The sequence below is a fragment of the Xiphophorus maculatus genome, chromosome 16 (genome assembly GCF_002775205.1).
Source record: "Xiphophorus maculatus strain JP 163 A chromosome 16, X_maculatus-5.0-male, whole genome shotgun sequence".
In the NCBI taxonomy this organism is placed as follows: Eukaryota; Metazoa; Chordata; class Actinopteri; order Cyprinodontiformes; family Poeciliidae; genus Xiphophorus; species Xiphophorus maculatus.
Window position 1 is genome coordinate 1,308,585 of NC_036458.1, and position 18,589 is coordinate 1,327,173.

Below are 18,589 nucleotides of genomic sequence, written 5' to 3' on the forward strand. Positions count from 1 at the left end.
CATCCTGAAGTTACTGGATGTCAAACAGTTTCATAAACCAGACAGCAGATGCTGCCTGGACACACATGAAACCTCACTCTTACAGAACTAACTGGTAAACTTCTGATTCTTTTAGTTATTTAATAACTAAAAATGCTCCAAAAGGCTCTGAGATACAGAGCGAACACGAACGTCTTATTGAATCGTTTTCTTGTTCCTGTCAGAACCTTTTCTCTAGTTATCTTTATCATTTCTGGGTTCTGGTTCTTATTTTCAGTTGAAAGGTGGATAAGACTATAAACACTGTGCTGTGTCAGTCCCAACAGTACAATTAATGCTTGTAGATGAATCTGAGCCGACGTTGATCGTTTCTGGGGAACTTTCATTCAGCATCTACATCTGATTATCTGAGATCACTGAGCATCTCAGGTCATGGCCAAGTTTGGAAAATTACAAGAAAAAGTGACCAACGTTGTCTAATGTTTCTATAATAATAAATATTTCAACCAGGTATTTGCTTGGTTTATCAGTCGTTGCCTTTTAGTTTCTCAAATGTCTCAAATTAATTCTAATTTTTCTAATGTATGTCTTTGAAGCTTTTAACGTTTTCTCACATTTAATGATTTGCTGTAAGACAGAAGAGACAGTTTCCATGAAAAAGGGCAAGAAATCAAATATCTCCTCATTTTCATAATATTTAGTAAATAATTCATCAGCTCATCAAGCTCTTCCCCACATGGGAATAAGTGTGTGTGACATGTGAGCCAAACAGAATCGCTTAAAATGCAGCGAGAAACTTCTCATGTTAATTATGAATTAAGTGCAGGGTTTTGTTTTGCATCAGCAGACTCTGGAAAATACCGAATGTCAGTCGACGTTTTATTTAATGTAAATTCTGTTCATGGCAAAAAACAACAACAGAAAACAGAAGAACAAAAACATTTGATTCCCAGGGAACCAAACTTTAGGAAAAGTGAAACGTGGTTCAGGAAACCAGGCAGGAACCGTTTCTCTGAAACTTCCTCTTTTGCAAAATGATAACATAAGTTTCATTTTTCTGAGGTTCAGTTTGGGCTCTTAAAGGGGCGGTGTTATATATTTTCTAGGCAGAGCGCCATTTTGCAGCACAATCTAGTAACTATGTTAATATAAGTTACTATAAAAATGCTGCATATGTCAAATATGATTTTAAAGAAATCTGACGTCTCGATTTGATGCCGTGAAATTGGGGCTCTGTCTCTTTAAGAAGCTCCTTCTCTTTCCTTCGTTCTTCACAATGCTCCTCCATGATGCCGTTTGCCGGGGACGTCTTCATGTCCTCGTTGGTTGTTTCTGCTGAAGTCAGCGGCGCCTGCTCAGGGTCCAGAACGACCCGGTTCTGATCAGCAGGATCGGACCTTCCTTCTGACTGATGGGAGAATTTAGAGCCAATTTGCAGACGCTGCCTTCCAGAGCCGCCACAGCAATTTGTCAAATGCTCTTTCTTCCTGTCATCTGATGGTTCGGTGATTTGGACCATCAAAGTCCTGCAGGGCTGGAGAACGAGCGGGGCGTTAACGTCCAGCTCTTCTTCTCCTGTCCAGATGAAACGGTTTGGACGGATAAAGTCAAGTTAATGAAGACCAGGTTTAAATTGATCCGTCAGGAGAAAGCAGGCAGGAGGAACCTTCATGTCCGTTAGTTTGATGAACTGTTCATCCGTCTTTGACAGGCGGACTGCAGTGAAACCTGATCTCCAACGTTTCCTTGCTGCCCTGCAGGTTGTTTGCTGTAAAGCTGCAAACCGTTTAGGATCCGCCTGCTTGGTGTAAAATGTTTCCCTGAACGCAGCACTGCTCCGTTTATGTCCCATCAGACTTTTCCTGCGTTGTGGAGACGTTCGGTTCTCCCTGAACAAACGTGGACATTTAGAAACGTTTGCTTCTTTACTTCAGTTTCCTCTGCAGTTTTTAATTCAGTTTTATGAAACATCTCAGATTGTCACTGTGAAAGTTTGACTCGTTTTTCATCAAAACAAATGTGATTCTTATGAAATCCTGTTGTATGGAGTGAAACTGTCACTGAATGTGTTTCAGACTGTGAAGCACGGCGATGGCTCCATCATGGACCGGACCTTTAACAGAAACCAGAAGTTTGAAAACGAGGCAGGAAATGGAGCCAAAGGCGTCTGTCACCTGAAATGATGTGAAGAGAGGGAAATAACTTAAACACGACCAGAGGCTGAACTTTTACCGAACATTTTTTACTCACTTTTTAATGATTTCTCTTCTGGCCTTTCGCTAACTGCAGTCAGACAGAAACGATGAGGGAGGAAAGGTCCGGCGGTCCGGCGGCCCGGCTGGCTGCAGGCAGAGCAGCTCAGTGGCCCGTGACTTCATCTGAAGGAGGAACTTTAGTTCAAAACTTTAAGCAAATGTCACGTCAGACGCACTTTTATTATTTCAGTATTTTAAGTTGCTACCATAGAAAAATGTTTTTCTTTCATTATTTCCACATTTCGTCACTTTCCAACCTCAAACTGCTGAGTTGTAATGTGTAATTTTACACATAAAAATCCATAACTTCAAACTTTTTGGTTTAAATTAACATGCAGGTGTTGGAAACATTTTCTCTTTGCTGAAGGATCAAACATTAAATGTTCCAGATCTAATGAATCGTCTCCTCTGAAGCAATAACTGCAGCCCTCGGTCCAACAGCGCTGCGGCTAAAACAAATAAATCTGAGCTGCAGCCGCTCCAGATGGATGAACTTTGACACTTTGGATAATAACGGGCCGAGCCGGGCCGCACACTTCAGAACAAAATATCTGAAAGTCAATTTAGAACCACTTCCTTTCTCTGTCAAAGTTAGCGGCCCGGCTGCTTTAATGTGGCCGTTTCACCATCTGCTGCAGCAGGTTTCACCAGATTAAAACATATTGGTGGAGATCGTTAAACCGCCAGCAGAAATGCAGCTGAAACGAGTTTTTATTAACTTTTATTGACCTTCAGCTCCAACCAGCAGCTCCAGGATTCATTAGAGAATAAATGATGCATTTATGTGAAATATTAGTTTTTACTGAGCCAAACAAAGCAGCACAAAGCAGGATGTGCTGCTCCAAACATTAAATGAAAATGTCCAGGAGCTGCTGCAGCGTTTCTTATGTTTTTATTTTCTAAAGCAGAAGAAGAGACAGAGCTGCGTTCACCAGCAGAAACCTTTTCAAACGGTCACATCAGACGAGACGTTCTCACTAAACAAGCTTCAAACTGAAACACTTTATTGTAAAATATTTAAAACTCTTCAGATCAGAATTTAAATCCAAAAACGCACCAATCAGGAACTGCCTGCCTGTTACCACTTCCTGTTTTTCTTTCTGATGGTTCTAACAGTTCACTGCATTTCTGTGATGAAATACAAGAAATAATTGATAACTTGGGGGAAAAAGTGCAGCAGGTTCTTGATAAGTAGTCATTTTTACTCCAACCGGAAATGATTATCTGTAGTTTTTGTGTCAAATTGTTCATGTGGTGAGGAGCATAGATCTATGGCCAGATATTTTATAACAGATGAGACAGAAAAATCTCAGATCAGAGCAAAAATCCTCAAGAAGTGCAGAAATTGAGGAAGAAAGCGAATGCAGCATCGGAGGAAAATGTCATGATCAGTTTATCGTTCTCTAGTCCGAAAATTTTCTCCAGAAATGAGTTTCTGCTTCCTGCAGCCTTGGTCTCCATTCGCTGTCTTCTTATTGATAAACTCCAGGAATCACCAGAGAACATGTTGATGCTTTTAACAAACAGAAAAAAAAAGATTTGTTGCCCAGTAGATCCCAGTTTCTGTCATGAAACAGAAAGTGAAGGTTTGAGTTATTTATTTAAGGATTGATGATCTGAGAGGAGGAACGAAATTTACATTCAAAATGATCAAAACTTTGTGAACATGAATGTTTCCTTCAACAGGAGCTGAGATTAGATTTGGAAAACATCAGAACATCGATCACCTGTAACCACAGCAACTTCTGTCTGTCTGTCTGTCTGTCTGTCTGTCTGTCTGTCTGTCTGTCTGGCCAATGAAAGGAGGAATTATCAAAATCTCATTTCTAAAATCAACACACCAGCTGCAGTTTTACAAAATTATTTCAGGTCCTAAAACTTCTTTAGATTAGGAGCTGATCAAACTCCAGCTTGATTCCAAACCTCAGAACCCCGGACACACACACACACACACACACACACACACACACACACACACACACACACACACACACACACACACACACACACACACACACACACACACACACACACACACACACACACACACACACGGTTCGCATCAAGAGGAACACCTCCTCCCCTCCAAAACATTTTTCTAAAACTGTTATTTTCCTGAGTTACCGAGTGAAACCTGCAGGGACCCGGGGGAGGAGGAGGAGGAGGAGGAGGAGGAGGAGGAGGAGGAGGAGGAGGAGGAGGAGGAGGAAGAGGAGGAGGAGGAGGAGGAAGGGGCAGTGGGGCTGAAGGGGAGGTGGGGGTAATTAACGGGGGTACCTGAGCTGGTGACGCGGACGGAGGGCCGTCCGCAGAGAGAGAGGAGGCGGGCCGGAGCGGAGGAGAGGTCTTGGCTCTTGTCTTGCGGAGGAGCTTTGATTCAGTAGCTGAGGCGGCGCGGCGCTTCCGGAACCTCCGGAACCTCCGAAGCTTGTAAGTCTTGTTCTGTTTCTGCTGCTTATCCATCTTCATTTGTTTAGTCTTTTATTAGAGGAACGTTAAAGTTATAGTTCAGGTTTTCAGAGGAAGTAAGAAGAACTGAAATAATAAATAGATTTAATCAGTGTCTCCACACAGCAGCGAAACAGATAAATTAGTTTAGATGGTAAAAATCTCAAACATTTGATCCGGTCCATCGTGGGAGCTCTCCGTGGTGCTGAAGGACTTTCTCTGCAGTCACTGTGTGTAACGAGCTCAGATCAGACTAACTGACCAGCCTCTCACCTCTCCACAGAGATCCAGAGAATCTGCGGAACAAACGCAGGTTTCTCCAGAGGACATCGGCTCAGTTCGGCTCTTTACGCAGAGACTTTCTAAAGCGAAACTTTTCATAATTCAACGTCTTCCTGAAACAGCCCGTGTGTGGGATCCCCAAAGAGTCAGAAAATGTCTAATGAGGGAAACGTCAGCCTCTCAGGGTCTGCGGGTGTGAGCTTGGCACAGACGGGAGAAGCCGAGGTGAAGCAAAGCGCCAGAGGCTCCACCCGGTAAGAGGTGGACATCAGAGAGCCAGCAGAGCGGAGGTCAGCGAGCCGAGACCAGCGCGTCCTCAAACGATGGGGATGAAGCACCTCCTGCTGCTTTTCATTTCCCTGGACCCGCTGAATGTCCTGTGCGCCGCCACCACCGCCAGCAAGAGGAGCAAGAGCCCGCCGAGGAGGAACCCGAAGGCGAAGGAGGTGACCGCCAACAGCACCGCGCTGCCCGCCGCCCCGCGGAAAGTCACCCAGCTCCAGGCTCCGTCCGCGGGTTCCCACGACACCTGCTGGGGTTACTACGACGTGAGCGGCCAGTACGACAAGGAGTTCTCCTGCAACAACACCGACCACCGCTTCTGCTGCGGCAGCTGCTTCCTGCGCTTCTGCTGCGCGGACCGCGGCAAGCGGCTGGAGCAGAAGTCCTGCAACAACTACAACACCCCGGAGTGGGTCAAGGTTCCGTCCCCCACCCCGACCCCCGCCGGGGACATCTACGACCCGGAGCTGGACCAGACCAACACCACGGTCTACATCACCTGCGGCGTCATCGCGCTCATCATCGCCATTGGGATTTTTGCTAAAGTTGCTTATGATAAAGCCACGAAGCCGCCGCAGGAGATGAACGTTCACAGGTAAGATGATCCGGTTTATACCCATTAACAAACCTCAGCATCCTGATTTCATGTGACCAACAGGAAGTACTGAATGTTTTATTAAAGCACAGAAAACCTGATTAAAATCTGAAAAGTGTGGCGTGCATGTGTATTCAATGCAAACCTAAAGATTCAGATTTAGATGCACAAATCTCAAACAATAAAACATGTTGTTTTATTAGACTTTGACTAGGCCATTTAGATGAATAGGTTTGCACTGAGGCTGTTTAGGGTTGTTGTCCTGCTGGGAGTTGAACCAGCAGCCTGGTTTAAGTCTGGATCCTCTCCGTTTTACTGGCTGCGTTAGTTTCCCATCATGCATTGCAGTGAACCGGTTCTCCTCTGCAGAGCAGATTCTGTTGGTTGTTGGATCAGATGTTTGGTGTTATGTGTCTGTTGAGATCAGGTTACTGCAGGAACCGGCTGCTTGTCTGGATTTTATTTAGGTGCATATGAATAGAGGGGGATGACTGTAAATGGTGCCACTCCTCTTACTGGATCATCTGGTAATTTGATCACTTGATGTAACAAAAAGTGTTTTTGTGGTTGTGGGAACTGGACCTTCAGCAGCTGCTCTTCGTTTCTTTGAAACCCTTTAACTCTGAAGGTTCTGAAGGTCCTGAAGGTTCTGAAGGTCCTGAAGGTCCTGAAGGTCCTGAAGGTTCTGAAGGTTCTGAAGGTTCTGAAGGTCCTGAAGGTCCTGAAGGTCCTGAAGGTCCTGAAGGTTCTGAAGGTCCTGAAGGTCCTGAAGGTCCTGAAGGTCCTGAAGGTTCTGAAGGTTCTGAAGGCTCCGTGGGTTTTTCCTGACTGAGAAACGAGGAGCCGTTGTGAGTGACTGTCCCAGATGGGAGGAGTCTGTCAGCAGCGAGCGGCGCCGAGCCAGACTGAACCGGACCTGCAGGTTTAATCATGTTCAGTGATTCCTGCAGAACCAGGCCAGAACCGCGGCATGGTTCATTTCAGGAATAAATTCATATTCACAAAGCGTTGGAACAGCTGCTGCGGACACACGTCTGTTCTGGATATGGAAAAGTTTAAAATAAATTCATGTTTGTTACAAAAGCCTGAAAAATGTTGACAGCTTTTAATTTTGCTGGTGGAGAAAAAACTTTATTGTTGTTATTATTCACTACATATTGTTACTAAGAGTTCTCTGTAATATTAATGATAATATTTTACTGGTAATATTTAACATGTTCATTTATTATCCAGTTTTTATTGCTGTGAACTTTAAACTTTTTCAGCTTCTGTCTTAATTGTTCTGATCAGCCAGAATATAAACCTCTGTGTGTCGTTTCTTTAGTAGGTCAGTTTTGTTCCTTTGATCTCTTTTATGATCTCAGTTTATCTTTTTGTCATTTATAATCTGTGGGTTAAAATAAAAGAAACCCTATTTTTCTAGTATTTAATGCGACTCCTCCAGTTTTTAACTCGGTTCATCAGACTCATCTTCACAGTCTAGTAGAACAATTTCACTGATTTAGTGTAAACGGGTCACATGACCCAGAAGCTACAGAAGAAAAATATTACATTTTGACAAAAAATTGCTAAAATAATATAAAAATGCAATAAAAATGATTGTACCTCATCTCTCCAGTCTAGTAGTTTCACACTGATTTAGTGTAAACGGGTCACATGACTTGGAAGCTATTGAAGAAAAAAATATACTTTTTAATATTATAATTATTAAAAATAATGAGTATGACTTAAAGATTCACTAGAGAACAGCGTCTATAAATTTTGTGTCAGTTGGTCACAAGGCAGGATATTTACTTATATTTGTTTCTTAGGAGTGTTTAGTTGGGACTTTTGCAGAACCTCGGAGCGTAGAGAACGGCTGGCCGACATCAGAGTTCATCAGTCGGATCAGCCTTGGGCTCGGCGCCGCTCGCTCCGCGGAGATTTCAATATCCAGCTTGACAACAACTTTGCTGGGGAAGTTTAACGGCACAAACGGAGCACAAACGGAGCAACGCACTTTGATTTGTTCAGGAGCAAAATGGGGGGATGGTGACGTCATCGGCCCAAATGATCACTTTTCATATCTCAAAAACCAAAGCTGCACTAACCGGTCAGACTATTTGCAGAATGTTTTGACGTGGGAGGGTGTCGGCTTCACTCGGCCATTTTCTAACAGTTTCTCTGCTTTATGCTGATCAGCTGACATTTTGCTTTTATTTCTAATTATTTCAGCTTCCAGTTTCTTTCCAGTTGATTTATTTCTCAGTTCACGCTGCATTTTCACAGGAAGGACCCAATTTTCTAAGTGTTATGATGTTACTGATGTAACTTGCTGGTTTTACTGTCAGTAACTAGAAATATTAACCCGTTTTACCAGTTTTAACAGCCTTGTTGTGTAAAAGCTGCAGCTGACACAGTTGTGATTTTTGTTGCTCTGGAGCTTCACATGTTTCTGCTGAATCAAACCGTCAGAGTTGAGCAGGAACAATTCAGCCCCTGATTCTTCTGTGTTGGAGTCAGAAGGAAGTTGTAGAAACCCGTCCTCTGGGTTTCCAGGCGGTTCTGGTTCTGGTTCTGCTGCTGTTTTCCAGTTTCTCTGCAGGATGTGGGTCTGGACCGCGATGTGAGAATTGCCTTTGTGTCCTTTGAAGCGTTTCTGTTGGTCTGGTAAAATGTTTTCGTCGTTTCCTCGGTGATCATCCACGTCCAGCTTTAGCCAGAGGCCAGCAGACCTTGGCGTTAAAATGCTGAGATGTTAGAAATAGTTCCAGGTTCCAGGTGATCAAATGTTTCATGGTTCACTGGGGGAATGAAACGCTTCTCCACCTGAGGTGGTTGTTCCTGAAAACCTTGATCTTCATCTAATCAAACCGAAACCATCAGGTCCAGTTAAAGTTTCCACATGTTCACGTTTGTGATGGTTGGACAGGAAATGACAGAAAAGTCTTAAGTTCTAAAATAAACCGAACTTTATCACGTTTGGGTCGTTGAGTTTATTCTAGAGGTCTCTGGGTTCCTGTTTTATTTTGGTAAGTCTGGCCCTTCCTGTTGTGTGTTCTCCTGCTTTCCTGTCGTTGCTGAGTTCTGAGTCTTTATCTGGTTCTGTCTGGTTCTGTTCTGGTTCTGTTTGGTTCTGTTCCGCTGGTTAGTTCCTGTTCTGGTTCTGTTTGGTTCTGTTCTGGTTCTGTTCCACTGGTTAGTTCCTGTTCTGGTTCTGTTTGGTTCTGTTCTGGTTCTGTCTGGTTCTGTTCCGCTGGTTAGTTCCTGTTCTGGTTCTGTTCTGGTTCTGTTTGGTTCTGTCTGGTTCTGTCTCTCTGGTTTCTCTCCAGCCAGTCGGTCTCCTCAGGTTTTCATTTTATGATGTTTTCTTCACTTCTAGAATTTTGAACCTCAGACTTTGACTTTGTTTGTTTCTCATTAAGCTTCATCTTTATTTTATTTCACTTTATTTTCTGTTATCTTTTGCTGCAGCTGTGCCGCCGCGTTCAGCCGCGTTTTAGTTCATCCTCCTCAGAGTAACAAGTTGAACTCGGGTCTTCGTCCGGCTTTGTGTCTGTGGAAACATGGAAGTTTTTTTACATTTCTCTCTAAGTTTGAGCTGCAGCTCCTGGTGTCTGGTTCTGATCTGGTTCTGTTCTGGTTCTGTCTGGTTCTGTCTGGTGTCTGGTTCTGTTCTGGTTCTGTCTGGTGTCTGGTTCTGATCCTATCAGCTCTTTGCTGAAGGTCCGTCTGAACAATCTTTGACCTCTTCACAACTTTTATTTTTAAAAATAGATGAACAGGAAAATTTAAGCAACAGGAATTTCCTGGAATATTTCTGATTAATGTTCACAGATAAAGGTAAAAAAAACAAACGTGTGTTTGGATTAAAGAGGTTGTTGGACCATCACATGCTGGTGTGATGGAGTCGATGTGAATCTGCTGCAGATCAGCTGAAAAAGGCAGGATAACAGATTCCTGATGGTCGTCGCTACCAAACGGATCATCAGAACAAAACTCACTGAGTTTATAAGATTCTATAAAACCAAAATAGTTTATGTGGCTTTGAGCTGAAATCTCTTGTCAAGGAGGAGAAAAGACTGAGAACCGGATGACCTTTGACCCAGCGGCTAAAAGGCTAAACAATCCACACTCTGGGCAGGGGGGCTGAGTGATGCGTTCAGGAGCATTCAGGGAAACTGAGCTTCCAGTTACTTAGATGCAGACAGGGAACGGTTGCCATGGAAACTTATACATGAATAGTCACAATATTGTCATTTCAGAAATGGCACATAACTAATAAACTGGAAACTTTGTTCAGTCAGAGATTTACAACAAACTGCAGATCAAAATAACGAGTTTAAAATAAGATTGGTTTTATTTATTTGTGCTCTACTGTGGTTTTTCAAAAACAGATACAAAAATAAAACCTAAATAGAAATCAATAAAAAAGGTTAATTGTATTATTTTAGACTAAAGCCACAGATGTAATAAAAAGTAATAATAATTTGGATAAATATGAACAAAACCCCTAAATTAAATGTATTTTTGTCACAGGAGCAAAAACCAAAATAAAACCTTTTATTGCAGTTTGTTTATAAATATGTCATTAATGCCCAACTATAATCATTCTAAAAAAAATGACTTAATTATCCAAATCAAAAGCAGAGCAATAATTAAAATATTATTATTAATAATAATAATAATAATAATAATAATAGTCAGAGCTGATGAAGCTTCACTCTGTGAACAAAGTCAAGTTTCTTCAAATGGAGGTTTAGGAGGAAAAAATACATTTTTATTCCCACAATATGGAGTTTTCTATCCTCTAACTCAGTGGTTCTCAAATGGGGGTACGTGTACCCCTGGGGGTACGTGGAGGTACTGCAGGGGGTACGTGAAGCTTTTCAAAATATCTTTAAAAAATCAGTAGGCTCCTCATAATAAGTCTTGGGAAACATTATTTTGTAAAAAGTTCGATAAAATATAAATGTGTGTTCATGCACTGAATTATTATTTATGTATATATTTAATTTTGTACCATTACAGAGACCAATATAAATTAGCAGCGTTTTGCATATTTCAGTTTTGACTGGTTTTATACCTTCCTGGTGGTCACCGTCTTCTGTTTTTCTTTTTTGTTTAACCATGCAATGTTTGCAATATGGATGTATTTGTCAGGTTCACTGATATAAGTTGTTTGGCTTTAATAAATCAGACAGTGATTTTACAGCACTGTACCTCTTTTTAATTCCAAAAATGTTTTGTCAGGGGGTACTTGACTAAAAATATATTTTTAAGGGGGTACATCACTGAAAAAGGTTTGAGAACCACTGGTCTAACTGGAGCTGAACTGAACTGAACTGAACTGAACTGAACTGGATCTGATCTGGACTGGAACTGTGATGGTTTAGTAAAAAGCAGGAATCACTCCATGAGGATCTGGCTCAAAACAAAACATGAATCTGTGGAAAAACTCCTCCAGCCTTTGGTTATGTACGGTGATGGCTCCATGATGCTGCGGGCCTAATTCTCCTCCAAAGACTGGAAAACTTTAACAAGTCAAATTCATCATGAACTGTTTGAAATACCAAAACATTGTAAATAATAGAAATCCCATTCCTTAATGAGGTTTATTTGTGTTTTAAAGGTCTTGCCATATTCTGTGTATTTCTGCTTATTATTGTTACTAAGGTGTTGCCGTATGTAAGTCTATTCCTGTTTCCTCTATATATGAATTCATTTCATTTTTTTAGATCCTTTTAAGGATTTTTTGGTTATTTGCTCTCCTGTTTTCTCACAGCTGCACCACCTTCCCTCTGATTAGCTCTCCTGCCGTCTTCCACTCCTGCTTCTGCAGTTTAGCTCCTCATTTTTAATTTTCCCTCTCTGGATTCTTCCTTCCATCGTCTGTCCAAGCTGCTTGCTTCAAGTTTCATTTTTATTAAACATTCACCTTCAGTCACACACATCATGACCGACACGTCAGTGAAATGTTCTGCCTGAAACCTGAAACCTGGGTCAGAAACACCAGAAATCCTAAAACTCCAGATGGTTCAGATGGACGCAGATCGTCTCTCTGTTCGCTGCAAACCTTTTGAAATGTTAGAGGAGGAAACTAAGTGCTGCTCTGGAGGTAGAAGGATTTAAATTTTGGGCTTTTTTCCTCAACGTTCTACAAATGCAGGCAAATTAAAGGTTGGATTTTCTTTACCAGGGTTGAGAAGGTGTGTGTGTGTGTGTGTGTGTGTGTGTGTGTGTGTGTGGGTGTGTGTGTGTGTGTGAATGTGTGTGTATAAATATTAGTCATGTACTTCTTGCTTTTATTCATGAGCCATTAGCGTCATCTGGCTCTGCGGTCCGTTTTGTCTGAAGCAGACTGAATGATTTAAGAACAATCAAACGTTGTTGCGGCGGATCGGCCGCCTGCTGTTCTCAAAATGTCAGGGATTACTCAGCCAGAAGCGTCTTCATCCAACCGCTGATAACCAACTCTGGGATTTCCTCCGGCTTCAGGTTTGGGTTTATTGCCGGCTTTAGGAATGGAAACAGTTTTTCTATGGAGTCATGAGGTTTTAAGCTGGAAGAACAACCACTGTCTGTCATGAACCATTGTGGTGAGGCAGACGCAGCAGACCCAGGATGAGATGATTGATGTAAGTTTAATGATGACAATAGACTTAAATAATACCAAAAGTCCACAAAACCTGGCGGCACAGTTGAGCAGAAGGCTAGGGCTCAGCACTGGTAGCAACAGGCTACACGCATGGACAGGAACACATAGACAAGGACCCGACAGAGACGCTGAGACACAGGTGACATTAAATACACGGGAGGGTAATCACAGAAACGAGACACCTGGGAAACAATCAAGGGGACGACAGGACAATACGAAGACTCAGGGAAACAGAAAACTCTAAATAAATACACAGAAAAACACAGATCCTGACACTGTCATGTTTTATCTGCTTTTATTTCTTCGTTTTGAAGCAACTTCACGTCAGAGTGGAGACGACCTTTGTAACATCCATTCTTCTTATAAAGTTACACATTTTCAGTTTCGGTAAAGATGCTGGATCACAGGATGAGTTTTTTATTTGGCTCCTAAAAAGTGTGAGTGTCTGTTAATTTCTGGCGCTTTGCTGAAGCCTTCAGCCTGTGTGAGAGGAATACTGAGCCTCCGTCTGTCCGTCTGTCTGTCTGTCTGTCTGTCCGTCTGTCCGTCTGTCTGTCTGTCCGTCCGTCTGTCTGTCTGTCTGTCTGTCTGTCCGTCCGTCCGTCCGTCCGTCTGTCCGTCTGTCTGTCCGTCTGTCCGTCTGTCTGTCTGTCTGTCTGTCTGTCCGTCCGTCCGTCCGTCCGTCTGTCCGTCTGTCTGTCTGTCTGTCTGTCCGTCTGTCCGTCTGTCTGTCTGTCCGTCCGTCCGTCCGTCCGTCCGGCTGTCTGTCCGGCTGTCTGTCCGTCCGTCTGTCTGTCTGTCCGTCCGGCCGCCAGGCCTTTGTTTGCTCCGTGACCTTCACTGAAAACGGCAGATAGTGAGCGAGGCTGCGACTCGAACAGGTCGTATTGATCACTTTCTGCAGAGCAAACTGAGATGCAGTTCATGCCTGGCGGCGGCGAGGAGCCGAGCTTTTGTTCCCTAATTGCAGCAGGAAAATGGTGTGAAAAGAGAAGCTGGCCGTCGGCTGAAACAGATATTTCCACAGGAATACGAGTCACTTATCCAGAGTTTTCTCATTTCAGTCTCATGAATCAACCAAACTAAAAGCTTCGGCTTCATTCTTCAGATCCTCATGAGGCTGGAGATGATTGAGGGAAACAGTTAAAGAAAAATCTTCATTTAAAATCTTTGCAATCTGCTGCTGGTGGCCAGGAGGAACGGGCCGGTATTCTGCGGTAACCATGGTTACCAAGCCAGTTACTGGTCCATCATACCAGTCAGAGTTAATTCAGCTGCTGTAGCACAAACTGTTCCTCACGCTCCCCCCTCCCACACCTACTGCTGAGCACTGCTGGTTAACGAGCTGAAAGAAGGAATCTTAGTTTCTATGGTTTTATATTCAACAGCGTAAAACGGATCAATATTTATTAATATCTGATCAAAATACTCATCACAACTCTTTCTGGTTTTTGGTTCATATTTCTTATTTTCTGGTTTGTAAAGCTGCTTTTACACAAACAGCGAGATTTCTGGAACCTCTTGGTCCCAAACGCCTCACACCGAACCTGAACGCCTCACACCGAACCTGAACGCCTCACACCGAACCTGAACGCCTCACACCGAACCTGAACGCATCACACCGAACCTGAATGCATCACACTGAACCTGAATGCATCACACCGAACCTGAATGCATCACACCGAACCTGAATGCCTCACACCGAACCTGAATGCATCACACTGAACCTGAATGCATCACACCGAACCTGAACGCCTCACACCGAACTTGAACGCATCACACTGAACCTGAACTCATCACGCTGAACCTGAACGCCTCACATCGAACCCAAGACGCTCCAAAACCCGAGGCGGTCCCAAACGCCTCCCGCTGAACCCCAGGCGCTTCATGAGGATTCATGCTGACCTTGACCTCCTCTCCTACAGTCAGCTGGCCCAAACTGAGTCAGCAGCACAATGACCTGAAACACAGCAGGAAGTCTGAATGAAAAATAAACTATGTGTTTCAGTGGCCTAGTCAAAGTCCAGCCCTAAATCTGACTTAAACATGGAACAATCAGTGAGGTGGAAAGAAGGAATGCTAATCTGTTAGCTGAAGCAACAGTGGAAAGACATCTTTGTTTCTTCTTTTCCTCTGAGGATTTAAGGAGTTTACGGAGAGGATCAGGAAATGAAGCGATCAGGAAACGATCGCTTCGTTTCAAACGCGGTTCCCAAGCAGCTCCACACGATGAAAACTCGTTTAGTGGCTTTTCCATCCTTCTGATTTGCGTCCATTCTTTCTGCGTGGCGACGCGGCAGTCAGCTGGGACCGAGGAAATCAGGTCGCCTCCGTCTGCAGAAAGGAAACGGCGAAAGTGAGCTGGAAGAGAAATGCTATTAATACTCCGAATATCTCCCAAAGTCACCAAGTTATGGAAAAGTGGACTGTGTGTTTGCATTAGGCTGACATTGACACAGTTAGGCTGCCCTTTTTATTTCCTTTAAGGAAACGCAGAGCCTGTCGGTGCAGCTTTGGGGATCTGGGCCTTACTTTTCCTCGTGTCACGCTTCATGAAACGGAGAGTCAGTTTCTGCAGCTTTTGTTCTGTTTTACTGAAAACCCAATTCCACTCAACCTCTGGTTGTCTTCAGGATTTCCTCTCAGACATTAAAACATGTCTGTGTTTTAACCAGTTCTTTGACTTTTCAGAGAAATTCAAGTTCTTATGGTTTTATTTGCTCTTTTTGTTTGTCGCTGTTTTTTCTCAGTTTTCTGAAAGTCTGGAGGCAGATTTCTGATATTCACCTTTATTCTCTCTGTCCTTCTTTCTTTGAAATAAACACAAAGGATTTATAACCATTTCTATGTATTAGTCCTGTCATTCGATTAAAATGTATCAGGCTAAGCTCTGTGATTAATCACTAACGTTTAGTTTGTGAGCTTGAAGTGTAAGAATGCACATTTTTGTAAATGTTTAAGAAAATGTTTTATTGTCTCAAACCAAATATGTCAGTTTTCCAGATTTACATATTCAGAAAAAATTTAAAAGTCATTTTGTTTCAGACTTAATTTATAAATGCTAACTTTAAACGGGCTGTGCTTTAGTGGAAGGAAAATTCACTGTAGCAGTAGCTAGGCTACATGCTAGCTGTGTTTTATCCTTGGTTTGCTGCTATGCTATCAAGTGGAGGATCTCAGCCAGAACTACGCTGTAATTCTCCTCCTGTGACAGTAAATCTGCTGGGCTTTAAATCCTGCTCTGCCAGACAGAACAAGCAGAGAAAAGAGAGTGAAATGTGTGGTTTCCTTTCAGAGCGCTGGCGGACATCCTGAGGCAACAAGGGCCGGCTTCAGCTTCGCAGTTTGAGCATGAAAACATGGCGGCCATTGATGGTTCTCCCAAAGACGAGACGCCGGTCAGGAGCTCAAAGAACCACTACACACCGGTCCACACCAAGACGTCCAACCACGGTAGGTACCAGCAGATCCATCTTGTTCCTGTTGAGCTTTCAAACGAGCTGGACGCAGAAATCCAGGACAACCTGGAGCTGAAAACCTTCAGATGTTTTAATTTGCTGCATCTTTTCCTACTTTTATTAATTTGTTTCCCTCAGTCATTTTCATGGTAAGAAATAAGAAATAAATGGTTCTTGGTTCTGCTTTAGTCCACTCAGCACCGGTTCTGAGTGGACAGATATTCCTGTTTATCTCGGTGGCTAACACAATCTCTCAATCTGGAGGTAATTCAGCCGTTTCTCCCGGTTTTTTCCATCATTTCTCCTGGTATTTCCGTAGTTTTTTCTGTAGTTTCTCCCGGTTTTTCTGTAGTTTCTCCTGGTTTTTCTGTAGTTTCTCCCGTTTTTTTCCGTAGTTTCTCCTGGTTTTTCTGTAGTTTCTCCTGGTTTTTCCGTAGTTTCTCCCGTTTTTTCCGTAGTTTCTCCCAGTTTTTCCGTAGTTTCTCCTGGTTTTTCTGTAGTTTCTCCTGGTTTTTCTGTAGTTTCTCCTGGTTTTTCTGTAGTTTCTCCCAGTTTTTCTGTAGTTTCTCCTGGTTTTTCTGTAGTTTCTCCTGGTTTTTCTGTAGTTTCTCCTGGTTTTTCTGTAGTTTCTCCTGGTTTTTCTGTAGTTTCTCCCGGTTTTTCCGTAGTTTCTCCCAGTTTTTCCGTAGTTTCTCCTGGTTTTTCCGTAGTTTCTCCCGTTTTTTCCGTAGTTTCTCCCAGTTTTTCCGTAGTTTCTCCCAGTTTTTCCGTAGTTTCTCCTGGTTTTTCTGTAGTTTCTCCCAGTTTTTCTGTAGTTTCTCCTGGTTTTTCTGTAGTTTCTCCTGGTTTTTCTGTAGTTTCTCCTGGTTTTTCTGTAGTTTCTCCCGGTTTTTCCGTAGTTTCTCCTGGTTTTTCTGTAGTTTCTCCCAGTTTTTCCGGCGGGTCTCCAGATCGCGGCTCCTGGGATCAGTGGACTTCCTGACTGACCCAGTATGGTGTCCCAGTTTCATTATTCTCCTTATCAGCAGCTGCTTCAAACATTGACTTGATGAGATGATGCAATACAGACTGGGAGTTTTCTAATATGTTTCCACGGCAACATGAATTATTCACTGGTTAACCTGAACTAAACTGGTTAAACTGGAATGAAAAAAATAACGATAATATCCTGCTGCGTTTACAGCAGGTCTTGATTCTCAAATCAGATTTTTTTAATCCGTTTTTCGTTTCTGCCTGGTCGTTAAATGCGACGCAGTCAGACTTCTGGGTTTGGAGCCCAAAGCGTCGAACATGCGCAGAAGAAGAACGATGGCGTCTCTCAGCAGCGCTCCGTTTGGAGGCGACGGCGGAGGGAGACACTTATGGGTCGATTTTAAAGTTTATTCAGCAATTCGAGCCAAAAGTATCGTCATCAAATCTTAACAGGATGAAGGAAGGAAACAGCTTTGATTGTAACATTTTGCTTATTTTCTTTTTTTTTTTTTGGATGAAGCCACTAAAAACCAGTGCTGATCAGTTTGCTTAGACTGTGAGTTATCTTTGGTTACATCAGTTCATGTAAATCTGGACTTTCTGAAGGCAGGTGGGATAAAACTGAAGAAGAAAGTTCTAGAAATCCTCTGAGCAGCTGGACGTTGGCACAGCAGGGGGCCGGTTACAACATTTACAGAACGAAACCAGCAAACAGGCGAAACCCCAAACACAGAGCTCTGTGGTACACCAGAACATGACTGAGATTCTAATAATAATAATAATAATGTGTCTGTTGTTTTCACATTTCAGATCAGAGATATTTTATCTGACTAATTCTCCCCAACGCTCTGCGTTTGTCTCTGTTTTCCTGCAAACTTCGTGTTTCACATTAAGACATTAATTCTTTCCTGGGTTTTTATTGCTATGTTTTTTCTAACTTGTGTAAAGTGGTAATGTAATGCTTATTAAATATGACCTTTTAGATAACTGAACAACAACAGCACCACTAAAGCAAACTGCAGACTCGATGCATAAAAATTCAGGAGGAAAATGAAACTCCAGCGTTTGAAGAATTTATAGATTTATAACGAATCGTGTTTTAATTCTTCCTAATCCAACATTTTGATAACATGACTGAGACGTTTTTATTTCACATTAGAACAGAAATAAATTACAGACCAAAAACCATAAATAAAAATGAATGACATGTTAAAGGAAGAGGATTTTAAAAAGTGCATGTTACTGCTGTTGTTGAGACAACAGCAGGCTGAAGTGATGAGAGTTTGAATCTGTGCTGCTAATGAAGAGACGTGACTCACATCACACATTTTAGCAATTTTATAAACAAAAAATTCATCAAGTGAAGAAATATTTATCACAGCCAATGAGTTTCTCCTGAAACACGGATCGCTTTCTGAGGAAAACTAAAACATGGAATATGAATATTTGGAGACAGAAACTTAATAAATTAGTGCTTTAGTTTAATCAGATAAATTCATGACATTTCAAAATGTAAAAAATCAAGTAAGTACATGGAAACATGTTTCTGTTTCTACAAATTCTGCTAAAACGCTCAAGTGAGACGGAGACAGAATAATAACTTCAGGATAAGAAATGATTCACATCTGGAAAATACTAAAAATATTTAGTGACAGAAAGGAAATGTGTAAGGAGGGAGAGA

At 42.4% G+C, this 18,589-nt stretch overlaps 1 protein-coding gene and 1 long non-coding RNA gene across 7 annotated transcripts in view; one reads left to right on the forward strand and one right to left on the reverse strand.

Moving 5' to 3' along the window:
- Positions 1-932: 932 nt before the first annotated feature.
- On the reverse strand, positions 933-4,599 carry LOC111611675. Of its 2 annotated transcripts, none has more exons than XR_002754154.1 (3): positions 4,512-4,599; positions 2,230-2,357; positions 933-2,153 (listed from the first exon to the last, which is right to left on the reverse strand). It is a non-coding gene; the product is annotated as an uncharacterized LOC111611675 (long non-coding RNA). The 2 variants fall into 2 exon arrangements; XR_002754155.1 differs by having other exon boundaries at positions 2,230-2,369; positions 4,512-4,578.
- shisa6 (shisa family member 6) overlaps positions 4,565-18,589 on the forward strand; it is a 63,859-nt gene continuing 49,834 nt past the window's right edge. For all 5 annotated transcript variants that reach the window (XM_023349284.1, XM_014470300.2, XM_023349286.1 and 2 more), the window contains exons 1-3: positions 4,565-4,664; positions 4,966-5,841; positions 15,774-15,931. In XM_023349284.1, the coding sequence (XP_023205052.1) occupies positions 5,288-5,841; positions 15,774-15,931 (712 nt within the window). In that variant the 5' untranslated portion in view covers positions 4,565-4,664; positions 4,966-5,287. The remainder of the gene's footprint in view (positions 4,665-4,965; positions 5,842-15,773; positions 15,932-18,589) is intronic.